This window comes from Hevea brasiliensis, chromosome 16 (genome assembly GCF_030052815.1).
Source record: "Hevea brasiliensis isolate MT/VB/25A 57/8 chromosome 16, ASM3005281v1, whole genome shotgun sequence".
NCBI classification, from domain to species: domain Eukaryota; kingdom Viridiplantae; phylum Streptophyta; class Magnoliopsida; order Malpighiales; family Euphorbiaceae; genus Hevea; species Hevea brasiliensis.
The window spans coordinates 58,036,416-58,051,393 of NC_079508.1; the positions used below are offsets into that span (position 1 = coordinate 58,036,416).

At 27.8% G+C, this 14,978-nt stretch overlaps 1 protein-coding gene and 1 pseudogene across 1 annotated transcript; one reads left to right on the forward strand and one right to left on the reverse strand.

Moving 5' to 3' along the window:
• The first annotated feature begins 1,760 nt into the window (after positions 1 to 1,760).
• Positions 1,761 to 4,747, forward strand: LOC110647081 (uncharacterized). The gene is made up of 5 exons (XM_021800750.2): positions 1,761 to 2,106; positions 2,995 to 3,113; positions 3,452 to 3,509; positions 3,654 to 3,731; positions 4,250 to 4,747. The coding sequence occupies exons 1-5, from the start codon at positions 1,776 to 1,778 to the stop codon at positions 4,441 to 4,443; spliced, it is 780 nt and encodes a 259-aa protein (XP_021656442.2). The 5' UTR covers positions 1,761 to 1,775; the 3' UTR covers positions 4,444 to 4,747.
• Positions 4,748 to 5,741: 994 nt separating this feature from the next.
• On the reverse strand, positions 5,742 to 7,549 carry LOC110647080 (aquaporin PIP2-7-like; annotated as a pseudogene).
• Between the last annotated feature and the right edge of the window lie 7,429 nt (positions 7,550 to 14,978).

The window sequence follows — 14,978 nt, forward strand, 5'->3', positions numbered from 1 at the left end:
TGTAGACTGAAAATTCAAATCCAAGAAATGGTTACCAACGTGTTAATCAATTGGTGGTTTAGTCTTAAAGATACATGCACTGAAAGTCGGAGCAGGATCCTAGTTTTACAGATAACTGAGCATGCTATATTTTACAGAAACAAAACGGAAACTTGAAAGAAAAATCTCAACTTTGCTCACTGATATGTATAATTCTTCTGATGGCAATTTCAACCAATCATGCAGTCTGGCGGACCAACTTGCATGGGACGTCCCAAAAGGAATAAATTAAGGATGGAAGTGCCAAGAGAGAACGTTTATCAAATTATATATTAATTTATTTTAATTTAAATTTATATAAATAATTATATATATTAAAATAATTAATTAATTTATTATTATAATCTAACTACTTATATTTATTTTTTTATATTTATATTTTCTCAATATGAGATTTATAATCTCAATTGAAAAGAGTGTTATCAAATTACAATTTAATTCATCTTAACTTAGGGTTATATAAGTAATTAGAATGTTTTACACATAAAAAAACTCATTTGAGCTATTGGTGATACTGTAATACTTGAATTAAGAAAAAAAACTTTCGTTTAAGGAGTAGGCCTAATAAGCCCAATGTAGAAAAAATTCACATTGCGTGAGAAATTATTGATAATATATAAGTGTAAATTTTTTACATCAGAAAAAGATGAAATGAGTGAAAAACATATAAGTAGAAATGATCTATAAATCCATTACCTTAAAGTTTTTGATTAAATGTAGTGTTAAGTTTATGAATGTGTTCTTTCACAATACCTATCAATAAGTATTATCTTCAGGCATTTTAGGTTTTCCAATATCTAATAAGTAGTATCAAAATAGTGCATCAAGAATGAGTATAGAAATGGTGATCAATGATTCCTGTGGTGGTCTAACAAATGAATTGGAGAGTCGATAGGCTCCTGGTAGGCCTAATAGAGTAGGAAGTCACTCTTCTAGAAAAATAACAGATCAAAAGAGAGAAAACTCTCGGTACACATGATGACACTAACGTGACTCTTAAAATTATATACTCTAGTGAGTTTGATAGAGTAATTTAAGTTCTAATACCATATTAAATTTATAAACAGTATCGATAAATTATATATTAATTTATTTTAATATAATTTATATAAATAATTAAATTATTATATAAATTAAAATAATTAATTAAATTAATATTATAATTTAACTATTTATATTTATATTTTTATATTTACACTTTTACAATGTAAAATTTATAATCCCAATAGGAAGAACACTAAAGGCAAGCGAAAATACAACTGTCTCCAGTTGCAACAAAAGCTTCTCCCAAAGACATCCATGGATGATATGGTAGCTCTTTCAGGTAAATAATTAAATTAAAAACCTATCCTGGTCAATTGTCCGCCAAAGTAGGTTTCTTTAACTAACAAATGGTGCGGTGAGTTTAGAAAATATTATATAATCAGATTTGAATGAAATCAGATTGGAGTTTTATACACTGTATACTGATTATAAATAAATAATTAATTGTTCTAAAAAAAAATAAATAATTAATTAATTAATTAAAAAATATATATATTTATAAATTTTTATATATTATATTTAAACGGTATCAAGTTAAAAGATTTAAATGGATAATTTGCCTTAAAATATTTATAATTACGTAATCAAAAAATTAATTAAAAAAACTGATCCTGATCGTTCGATTAATTTTAGTAATCGCAAGTGGCCCGCGCGTAGAGCAAATACAATCAGTCTTCGTACACGTCGCGCACATGCAATCATTTCTTCACTTCACTGTCACTGCACTTTCTCGAAACAGCCCAATCCTTCTCGTTCTTCTCCTCTTCGCTTCCCTTCTCGCGCTTTTCAGGCTCTTCTTCTCTGTATTGCGCGCGCAGCTTTTGTCCATGGCGTTTGCTCACTGCTTGCTAGCTGTTCCTGTTGATACTTCAAATCACCCAAAAACTACAATTCCCAATTCTTTTTCTTCTCCTTCTGCTGCTGCTGCTGAGTCCCTGTCTTTATCTCTCTCTTCGTTTTCTATTGGATCTAACTCCCGAAAACTCTCTATCTTTCCCAGACTCCAAAGAATTGGACATAAAGGTGAGTTTTTGGTTCTTTGTTCATGGTCTTAATTTCTTTAATTGTGCATTAATTTCGTTTCTTGTTTCTGCATCATTCATCCATTTGTTAGTTTAATCTCTGGATAATCTATCTATTTGTATTTTAATTTTCCTCAGCAGGCAATAGTGAATAATATTTTATTAGAATTTATTTAAATGGGAAATCATCCAACTTTTTGCAATTGTTGGTTTTCGCTGTAATTTGGAAAGATTTCAACTTCTTTGTCGAAAATGGTTATATTGTTGTAGGAAATTTCTTTGTATAACCTGCTTTTCTGCTTCATAGACTCTTAAATTGACTTTTCTTGGTTCAATTTTTGGCTAAAAAATTTCAAACCTTTGGTTTAATTTTCATTTGTAGCCAGTGATCTAATTTGTATAAATTTTGTACGTGACTTTTAATACTAATCTTTATTGTTGGTTTTGATATCAATTTTAGCCAAACTTACTTGAAAATGCATGTTTATGTACGAAAACTTTTTGCTGAAAGAGTATTTTTATTGATAAAAATTTCGCAAAAGCAAATGATATGATGTGATATTGTATATTTAAGGAAGGGAAGAATATATTATGGCTTATTTAAGGTAGGGAAGCGAGGAAGGCCGGGTTAGGAGAAGGTGGAGCTTGTAAAATGATTGGGATCTTTCTCTTGTATTTAACTGTTAAATCATTTTTATGTCAATTAATTTGGTTTTTGTTATTGTTGTTGTTTATATAATTAGTAAAATTTTGGATTTTTTTTTATTCATTAACCCAAAACAAAATTTTATGTTCATTGTCATTTCTAGCTCAACCTCTCTCTCTCTCTCTCTCTCTCTCTCAATTCATGGCTAGTGACTCCATGTATTTATGCTTGAGTTGTTACCAGCCAAGGCTAAGGCACAAGAATCTGAAGTCAGTTTAGCTGCAGATGCCTTTACTCATTTCAAACATCTGCTTCTGCCAATCACGGACAGGAACCCTTATCTTTCTGAGGGTACAAGACAGGTGACCTTTCTTTAAGGCATCTTTATTTTTGGTGAATTCATTTTTGCCCCTGCTATTTGTAACCCCACAAAAATAGCCTTCTGTAGAAGTCCAAACTTTTACTCTGTGACATATTTCATGGTGAAATCGTTTGCTTCGTACATCTATTCGATAAATTCTTTCAACCTTCCATGATTGATCCCTTGCAATGGACTGTTAGGAGTATTAAATTCCAGTGCCACTGTAATGGGAATTGCGGTTTCCTGTCTCCATAGCCTTGTTGACATAGTGCTGCCTTGACTTGTTATTCTTTTATTGACAGCTTGTTCAATCATTCATTCTGATTGATTATTTAACAGGCTGCTGCTACTACCGCTGCATTAGCGAAGAAATATGGGGCTGACATCACTGTTGTAGGTAATCCATTGGCCTATGCTATGCAACTGCCATTTTGCATATAATTAAAGGTCTGGGAACCTAAGTAGCGGAGGCTCCACTTTATGCAACAGATTCTTTTTAATGCAAGATTTCATGGAATATCAAAGTTTATGTTCTTTGCAGTTATTGATGAAAAGCAGAAAGAATCATTTCCAGAGCATGAAACCCAAATGTCTAGCATTCGCTGGCATCTCTCTGAAGGTTTGTATGTAATCCCATAACTTTAAAAGATTTGGCAAGGTTTTCTTTTAGTTTTGGAATAGAGAATCTGCTTTTTGCAACAAAGGTTTGATTGATTATAGTAAGATCCATCACAACTAGACAATTGATCAATAGGACACATGAAGCTTTGTTTGAAACAATGGAACTGGCATGAGACACATGAAGAGAATATGGAAGTTAAAGACAAAGTGGTAAAGCCAATTTGTTTGCATGTGCATAATCATGCACAAAGGTGCATGCATATGGGTCATTGGAAAGGTAAAATATAGCAGCTTGATGGATTTGTGATATATCAACTGGAAGTCATTATCATCTTCTTTTATCTTTGTGTGTCTTTGTGCTTATCCAAAATTATGACAAAACCCATTCAAAATATGTGTGTGTGTGTGTGTGTGTGTGTGACAAAGCAGCAATATTAGTTGGATGCCAATTTTTTATCCAGAATGATGATGACTATAATTAATTTGCTGATAAATTTTATTTACAAAATATGATAGGTGGATTCCAAGAATTCAACTTGTTGGAGCGGCTCGGTGAAGGGAACAAGCCCACCGCCATCATTGGTGATGTTGCTGATGACCTAAACTTAGATTTGGTAGTAATAAGCATGGAAGCAATTCATTCCAAGCATGTGGATGCCAACTTACTGGCTGAGTTCATTCCTTGCCCTGTCTTACTTTTACCATTGTAGATTCCAGCCTTTGCCTTGGAGAAAACAGAAACCTACCAATATTGTTATTGAAAGTGGAGCCTTCCCCTGATGGTCTTTTTAGTTTTGATCCAGTTTGTTTAGCTTTTTATTTTTGGGTAAGCTTGTTCAAGGGCTTGTGGGTGGCCTAGGTTGACGAAAGCAGTTTTTCAAGTTATTGTGAATAGTTGCGGGTGCGCATGATCAATCTAGGAAGGGACCAAACCTACTTTTGGTGGTGTTTTTATCGTTTATTAGACATGAACTGATGATGGTTATATTCTACTAATCTCTGGAATTTGCTGTACTTTCTACTTCCACTTTAGATGAGGCTCTTGAGGTTGAAAAATACCCCTCGCCGGGTAGCCTGGCCCACTGGAATTCATTGCACAAAAAGAAAATAAACAAACCGAAATTTGTGGCTTTGTGGCATATTTATAATGGAAATGATTAAGGGGGTGTTTGGTTTACCTGTTGGGTGCAGCTGATAGCTGATAGACACCCAAACAGGTGAACTATAGTGTTTGGCAAGCTCAAAAAATAGAAATTGATATGGGCAAGCGATATGATACCCATCACCAAGCTTATCACTCTATTTTTAGAGTTTTCTCATCGGTGATAAATGATTTGGTTTTATTTTTTATTTTGACTATATTATCCTTTTTTATTTAACTAGAAAATTAATATTATTAATATTTTTATTTTTTCATTTTAAATTTTAACATTTTAATTAACTAATTTTAATTTTGATAAAATATTTTTTTATTAATAACATAAAATATAAAATATTTATTTATATCTAAAAACTTAAAATTAATTATAAATTTTTCTATTAACAATAATAATTATTTTATTATTTTATTTATATTTTTAAAATTATTTAATTATCTTAAAAAATAATTATTTTCTTATTTCAATAATAAAATAAATGATATAATATAAAAGATTAATAATTATATATTTATTTAAATAATATAATATATTAATTTAATAATTATATATTTAATATAATATAATAAATTTATAATTTTATATTTATTTAAATAATAAAATAAATTATATGATATATACCCTTATTAGTCATTTCACATATCAACAGCAACAGCTAAATATAATTTTACCAAACACTTAACATAAAACAGCTATCATCAGTTATCAATTATCGGTATCATTAACAGAATAAATTATCACCAACAATATCAGTTGTATTCAACAGTTAAACCAAACAGGCCCTAAAAGTTTCTTGTCTGCCAGTTCTTCCTCTTCCTCATAAGCATCAGTTTGATTCCTCTTACGCTTATAGTTTTATCGTAAGGTTTTGAATGGTTAAACTTTTATGTGATAATCAACGGGCTGCTAATTTAAACTTCTTTAAAAAGTAATTTTTGAATGCAAATAAAATTAAAACGTCGAGATAATTTAGATACCAAGTATCCAATCCCAGAGCTTATTAAACCATTACAATACATAGAATGCTTTCATAGTGCACTAAGCGGATAAATTCTGTAGGAATTTTCAGTTGTTGAGCCTCTTTAGATGGAGCGGTTGCTACGGAACGATCCTAAAGCTTTAGCGGCTCCTGCTCTCAGGACCTACTGGTGATATAGTGCAGCAGCCAGAGCTCCCAGAAATGGCCCAGCCCAGAAAATCCACTGTTTTATTTTGCCAAAAAAAAAATCGGATCATTTATGACGCACAAAAGAAATAAATAAATAAATTTATGTTAATTTTGTAATTTATTCTAAAATTTAAAATCCTAATTAAGTGTGAAAAATAAAATTGTCAATCTGCTGGTGTATAATTGCAAGTAAAATGAAAAAGAAAAGAAAATGGGCATACGTGATCATCCCAAATGGTCTTCTTGTTGTAAATCACAGCAGGACCTAAGCTCCTAGCAGGGTTGATGCCAGTGCCAGTGATGGGAATTGTGGCCAAATGAACTACGAACACAGCAAACCCAATGGGCAAGGGAACCAAAATCTGAACCACACACAAACACCACATCAAAAACCTCATTGATATCGAGAAACCTCAGCTTTAGGTTATTATAGTACTTACTGGAACGAAGGAATAGCGGGCTTTCCGTTTAGGGTCGGTGGCGGAGAAGACGGTGTAGACAAGGACGAAAGTGCCGATGATCTCAGCTCCCAGAGCAGTGCCTTTTGAGTAACCAGAAGAAACTGAGTTGACACCACCGCCGAGAGAATTGTAGTCATCCTTCATCACTGCCTTCACTAAGCCAGCGCCGGCAATGGCTCCTAGGCATTGTGACACCATGTACGCTACTGCTCGTACCAGCGACAACTTCCTAGCCAGGAGCAGCCCGAACGTCACCGCTGGGTTAATGTGTCCTCCTGTGGTTTCATGGAAATTTTGTAATTTATTTCTCTAGTCTATTTTTCTAAGTTCTTTATAAAATAAATTTTGTATTGGAGTTTTCTTTGTTCTATTTTTGAAAGATTTCAATGAAAATAGTTATTCATTTGGTAACTTATATTGATTAATTTAGATTAGTGAGTTTTTATTAACATAATTAATTAAAAAAATTAATTATTAAGTAGTATTATTAGAAGTGTAGAAAGAAGAAAAATTAAATTAATGGATTTCTTGTATATAGTGTGATAAATACTTACCAGATATCCCAGCAGTGCAATAAACAAGGATAAAAATCATGCCACCAAAGGCCCAGGCAACGCCAAGAAAGCCAACAGTGGCACAAGGATCAGCTTGGCTCTTATACCCAATAACAGTAGCCACGGAGACATAAAGGAAGAGAAGGGTGGCCACGAACTCTGCAATTAGAGCTCTGTAAAAGACCAACGCTTCAGCTCTTCCATATCCAGCAGCGGTGCTGGTGGTGGGTCTACGTAGTCCCTCCCATGCTGCCCGTGGATCTCGTGCTCAAAAGAACCCTCTTTACCCATTTCCTTAACCATATTTTACTGCACAATACTCCTTGCTCTTCTGCTCAAGGGAGAGATACTTCAGATTTATGGAGATAAGAGAGGCTGCATGGGCTGGAGCATGAAACCATGGTCATAAATAATGCAGAATGTATGGTTATAAATAATGGGTCCGTCTGCTCATCACACACACCTTGCCATATGATTAAATTAATTTTCCATCTGACATCCCAATTCCCCTTTTTATTTTTGGGATAAATCTTATTAAATTACTAATTACCTATGTTTATTTTTCATTAGATTTTCTTTGGCTCCATATTTTTGATAATTAACGATTCGCATTCATGCAATGTCAAGTTGGGTGTCAATTTCCAACACCACATGACAATAGAACTAGAATATTCCCTTCACAAAATTTGAAATCTTTCAAATGTGTTCGATTTCAACATCAATTATTTGCATGTCGTGTTTCGATTAGAAGCTGGTGAAATTAAACTTACAAGTTTTAAAATTAAATTCACTCATTTATTTACCATATTTTTTTGCCTAAAAAGCTGAATTTATAAAATAAAATAAATTTTTAAAAAAATCATCTTAAGGTAATTTGATTAAATATTTTATTATATTTAATTTTTAAAATTTTATTATAAATTTTTTATTTAATATTTTTTTTAATTGAATATGAAGTATATATTTTATAATATTTTTCTTCTATTAATAGTTTAATATCTATTTTTTTAAGATAATAAATATATAAACAAGCTAATTAATTTTGGTTAAGGCTAAAAAGACAAAGTTTTTATTTAATGTCAAATTGTCGCACGTGATATGAATGCAAAAAATTCCAGCAAAAATCCAAGGGCACCATCAGTTAATAAAGGACAGCTTCGACCCATCATCAGCTCACCTTCAAATATTCACATCTAATAAAATGACAAAATTTAAGGGAAAAAGATTTATCTGCATATATTCGTTTAATTTATATATATTATATTATTTAAAATTATGATAAATTTTAAATCTCATATAAAATTAAAAAATTCCAGGCAGGACAATATCTCCATAAATTTTGTGGTGACAAAATAAATTACGTCAAAAATCTACAATAATGTAATGTTTTTATAATTTAAATAATCAAATAAAATTTAAATTTAAATGTAACAAATCTCTCCCTCGATTATTTTTTTTTATACAAAAATAACAATAAAAAATTAAGAATAAAAATAATAAAAATAATTTATTAAAATTAAAAAGTATTTTGTCTGTCTCATTTAATTACTTTTTTAATCATCATGTAAAAATTTTAAATAACATAAAAGTGAACCGATAATAGTGATAAATAAATATAGTTAATGAATTTTAAGAAGTTAGAAAAAACTTAAAAGTAAACAAGCTTGTAAAAAATAAGGAGAAGCAAAAAGGAAAGAGAGGAGACATGAGTAAGAACGGCAACAGATTGTATTTTTGCGAGTATCTAACTTAGCTTAATTATAATAGGATGGATTTAATAATATATAATTAAGTTTGAAATAAGTTTTAGGTTTGAGAAATAATATCATAACAAATTTAAGTGTTAATGTTAGGTATCCATTACTCAAATATGTTTATACAAATATTTAAATAAATATAACATTTTATAATAATATTTAAAAAATTTTACATTTTTTATTTAAAAAAATAATAGTAAAAAGTAAATTATATGTACATTATTAATTAAGATATATGAAATTAATTGGGCTTTTGTATTTTTTGGATAATATAATAAGGTTTGAGAATAAATTTTAATTAGATTTGAGATAGGTTTATATTTTAAAAATAATAATTAAGTTTGAATTTAAATAATATGATTTTCACGGATATTAATTTAAATATTTTAAATTAAAAAGAAATTAAATTTTAATAATTTCAAATTAATATTTTTAAAATGATATTTTAATAATAATTTAAATAATACTTTGAATACGTTAAAAAGATTTTGTACAAAAAATTATAAGAATCAAACTTATTGTTGAGGGCATTTTTTCAAAATTGGAAAAAAGAAAAACCTTGTAATTCTCTTGTAGCTTATGCACCTCAACTAAAGTGGGTTTGCGCATTTAACAAAGACAATATTTATTTATGTCCATGCTTCATATTTTCTTAGCCAATTTATAAGCTGAATGCCTTTCACCAAAAAAAAAAAATTACATTTTGATTTTTGAATTTTGCCTTATAATATACTTTAGTTCTAAATTTTGAAAAATTAATCATTTAATTCTTAAATTTTATATTCTATTATATTTTAATCCATAATTTTGAAAAATTAATTATTTAGATATTAAATTTCACAATATATCATACTTTAGTCATTATAATTTTAATATATAAAATAATTTAAATCTTAAATTTCGCAATATATCATACTTTAGTCATTATAATTTTAATATATAAAATAATTTATTATTTTGCCAATTAATGAAATTATTATAAATATTAAAAATATATGATTAAATTATTCTATGTGTTAAAATTAAAGAGGGTAAATAATTAATTTATTAAAATATAAGAATCAAAGTATAATATAGGTAAAATATAAAAATTAAATAATTAATTTTCTAAAAATTAGATATTAAATTATAAAATTTCCAAACAAAATTTATAAGCTGAATGCGATGATTAACAGGTCCATGGTACTGCAGCCGCTTGAAATGAAATTGTTAGTCTCCCATAAGCGGCTGGCCCATTCCAAATTTAAATGGGCCGATCCAGTCCAACAACACAGGCCACTTCCTTCGATACAAAATGTTATTCCGACTGGAAATTCATAGTTTAAATTGTATGATATTCCAATAAAATAATTATAGCATTGAATTAATAATTTAATGCTTAAGTATTTATTTTAAAACAAAGAAAATTAAATATTTAAATTTATTAAATATTTAAATTTTAATAACTCCATTTTACTCAAGATTTTTCAAAAGAATATAAAAATTTTGAAAACATAAACTGGTTCTTAATTCAATTTTGAAAAAAAAAAACAAATATGTAATTTGATATATATATATATATATATATATATATATATCAATTTACCAAAAAATAAAGGGCAAGTCAATTTTGGCCTTGGAATAATTTTGTGGTGAAGTGTGATGATTTGAAAGAATGGAAAATTAATATTTAATTTTTATATTTTAATGAAATTAATTATTTGAATTTTATATTTTTAAAAATATATTATTTAATTTTTATAATATTTTTTATTAAATTATTTAGTTTATTCATTAAATTTTTTATTATACATACTATTTATATTATTATTTAATCTCTTTATTTTAAAAAAACTAATTATAATATCCTAATTCTTTTTATATAAATATTGATATTATTTTAATATTGTACAGTTGATCTAAGCAGTTCATTATAAAGTAAGATAATTTATAAATAAGTTTATTTTTAAATTATAGTTAATAAATTATATTACATGTATTAATTTGGGCTTAATCTTATTATTAGCTAATGAATAAATAATTTATATATTTAATTACTTTAATATTATTTAGCTATTTTAATATATTTTACAAAATTATTTTGAAGTTTTAGATTTAATTTTTTGAAGTATTGAATTTTGATTATAATCTTATATTTTGACCTTTTTTAAATTTATATTTAAATAATTTATTAAGTGACAGTTTATTATGAAATACTAATAATATTTTAATGCTATGTTATTAAGGATTTGATGAAAATATTTTAATAAAATAATATTTGTTTTAAAAATTAAAAGTATTATATATATATATATATATATAGGTTGAAAAGATCACTGCTAGGTTTGACCATTTATAAAAAATAAAATATAAAAAACGTGAAATAGCCCTAGCCCTCAACCACTCACCGCCACCCTCACTCTCCCTCTCCTTTTCTTTCCTTCTTCCTCTCTGTCGAAGCACCACTCACTGCTGGCGACACCAACAGCAATCAGCCAAGACTTCGGTGACCTCCAGGAACCCAGAATGGTTGCATATGATGATTTCTGGCAACACAAAGAGAGGAGAGAGAGAAATAGGTTTGAAACTTTGAATGCTCATGTCCAATGATCTCAACGTCCGATTGGAGTGGTTCATGTGACTATGGACTCCTGGTGAATAGTACTTTCAGATGAGACACAGCATTCCATATTTGGTGAACGTTTCTGATACCGGCCAATCCGACTATTGGATCGAAAATTTGAGATGGAACTAATCCAGCTCCGATTGGATATCATTTGAAAAAGGCGATCATCAAACGGTTCAGATCGTTTTGTGAGATTTTCAACCCTTTCCGATGTCCATAAATTAAATATAATTATATGATAATTATTAACAATTTATGGGCTTTGTTTAGGTATGATCGGATCGGTGATAGCTTACTGGCACTCGAGACCGAGTTTTCAGCCGGATCTAGATGTCTAGTGGGCTTTCCTAGAAAAAGGATCGTGTTTACATTCGTTCCTAGCATTTTCAAACTTTCGGACGCGTTCCTGATAGCAAAATTAGCAAAGATAGTCCCTAACTCAAGTTGAGTAATTTGTGTTTTGATTAAGTTGGTTAAATCTGTAAATAAAATAACTTTAATTAATACATGGACAATGTGGAGGACCTCTATGAATATTTTCATAATTTTTAAAGTCCTGGAAATAAATATTTGGACTGTAGAGAAGTTGGGGACCCAAACTGAAGTTTGAAAGATTGGATCTAGATTAGGATCTAGATTAGGATCCTTGTATGCCCTATATGGACATTATAATTGTTGTTGTGGGTCTGGGGCCCTGTTTGTTACGGTTGTTGTTTTTTCTTGTAAGGGAGTTAGGTTCAGTTATAGAGGAGACTTTGCCAAAATTTTGGCAAGACTTTAGAAATTATTTTGATTATATAGCTTGAATTAATTATTTAATTTTGTCAGTCTTTAAATAGCGATCAATGTGTTTGTTTAGGTGATCGGTGTCAGCCGTCTTCTCCTTTCAACCGAACCGGCTGCAATCCAATCGACCAGTTTGTGAGTTGGATATTAATTATTTTTGCAATTTCAATATTAAATATATATTTGGCATACACATGCATTTTATAAATATTTAATTATGCACATATATAGCTAATATATTATGGGCATTTTGGTTGCTGCATATTTAATTATTACTATTTGTTTGTGATTGCCACCCATAAGATAATTTGGAGTTGTGTAGGTGTATTGGCATGAGTATGGTGTGAATATGGATATGGTAGAATTGGTAGTTGTGGCTGGAGCTCGACTCGTTGGGACTTGATCCTTATATATGGATAAGTCGGGGTGAGTACGATTTTAAGTTGATCTCGTTTACCCTCGCACTTGGATTATTAAGCGAAAGTCTGGCTTGAGTTGACCTTGCTGGCAGGTATTGGATTAAGTAACTGTGTAAGGGATCAGTTTCTATATATATATATTGATGTGATACACTGGGTGTGTGAGTAGCTCCAAATTAACTTTTCGCACGAATATGGTGTATTATTTTTTTTATGTATTTGATGTGCATTTTATGGTATGATTGTACTAGTTTCAGATAGTTATAGAAATTGCATATATAATCAATATCTAAACTCTCTGAGTAGAACGCTCATTCCTGTTCAAATATTTTTTTCAGGTTGTAAGAAGAGCAAGTTTATTTATTCGAGTCTAACTTGCATTTTTCCTTTGCATGTTGTGTTTCTTAATTTAATAATTTATTGTGTCTATTTATTTATTTAATAACTAGAACCCTACTTTGACATTAGATTATGTACTTATAATATTAATTAATAAAAATCATTATGATATTAAATATTTTGTACATGATAGATATTAGGGTTGAGCTGAAATTTCCTAGTTTTGGTTTATGGTGGTTATCGATTTAGGTTGACAAAAAAAATATAATATTTTATTTAATTTTATTTACATGTTGGGCCTTAATTTTGGCTTTAATTATGGATTTGGGAATACTGAGCCTTACTACAGGCTTCGGAGGCTTTATGCGAGCCCAAGTTTTAGTGTTGATTTGGCCCGTAGAATCGGGTTGTGATGTTAATTAGTTGATTCATATATTTTGAAAAACATTATTATTTAGTCATTTTATATTTAGTAAAACTAATTAGTTGATTCATATATTTTGAAAAATATATTCTTAGATAAAAATATAAAATTTGTTATATAGAGACTAAATATTAATTTATATTTTTTTTAATTTTCAATTATTTGGACATTACTTTTATGTTTCCTCTTCTTAATTATTTAGAAATTTAAAAAAAAATTGATTAACTTTTTTTTTATAGACAATTTACACAATTTTTATTGACAAATGAAAATAAAAAGAGAATGAGAGGGAAAAAAGTGTGCATGTAGAGGAAAAGAAACATGAGGAGACATATATATATATATATATATATATATATATATATGAATAAAAGAGGCATTTCCAAGGAAAAAACACGAGGCACTTTCCTTGAAAAATTTATAACGTATCACCTTCCATAAATGCTCTCATTTATACTAATTGTTATTTATTTATTTTTATTTCTCTTTTAATTATTATTATTATTTACCATATTACTTTAATATTTATGATTTAAATTATTATTTTCTACAAATTTTGATTTTTAAAAATTAAGATATTTTTAATTAAATATAATATTTAAAATTTATTTATATTATTTTTTTTATAAATTTATTTATGCAAACATATTATTTATTACATATTACCATCCATAATAATAATAATAATAATAATAATAATAATAATAATAATAATAATAATAAAAGGTCATCAATGACCATTAGTTTAAAGAAAATTAGCAATTAATTTATAATATCATAATAAGCTATCATATAATTTAATCAATATTAAATTATTTTATATAATTAATTAATATTTTATTACATTTTTATCTTTTCTATTATTTTTATTATGAAATATTTATTAAAAAATTTGAGAGATAAAAAGTGTAGTTTATATAAAAAGTTATAAAAATAAAATATAGAGATTTAATTTATTTATAATTAATATATATTATTTTTTATGTTAATAATTTCATATTTTTTTTATTTTACTTTCCTAATATCAATTAATACTTATTATTATTATTATTATTATTATTATTATTATTATTATTGTCATTATGTCCAACTTATGATGATTTAATTGAAACAGTCAAGTAAATAAAAAAAATATTTTACTATTATAAAAATTGAATTTGAATGCTTTTATTAGCTTGTTCAATTAAAGAATATTTAATTATAAATTAATTTTTATTTAAATAGTTTTTATTTATTTGTTTATATTAGGGATGACAACGAGTAGGATGCCCGTGAAAATTACCATACCCGAATTCGAACCCGATTAATATTCTAAAGACTCGAATCCGTCCCAAACCCGATTAAAATTTATTTTCAACTACCCGAACCCGTCTCAAACCCGATTATTATTACCCAAAAAATACTCAAACCCATTTAATTTTATATATTTAATTAATAATCTATATAAAAAATTATTTTTATTAATAATTTATATTTTAAAAATTTAATAATTTCATAAAATATTTCAATTTTATTTTATATAAAATAAAATATATAAAATTTTATAAATATTATTATAAAAAACATATATTTTAT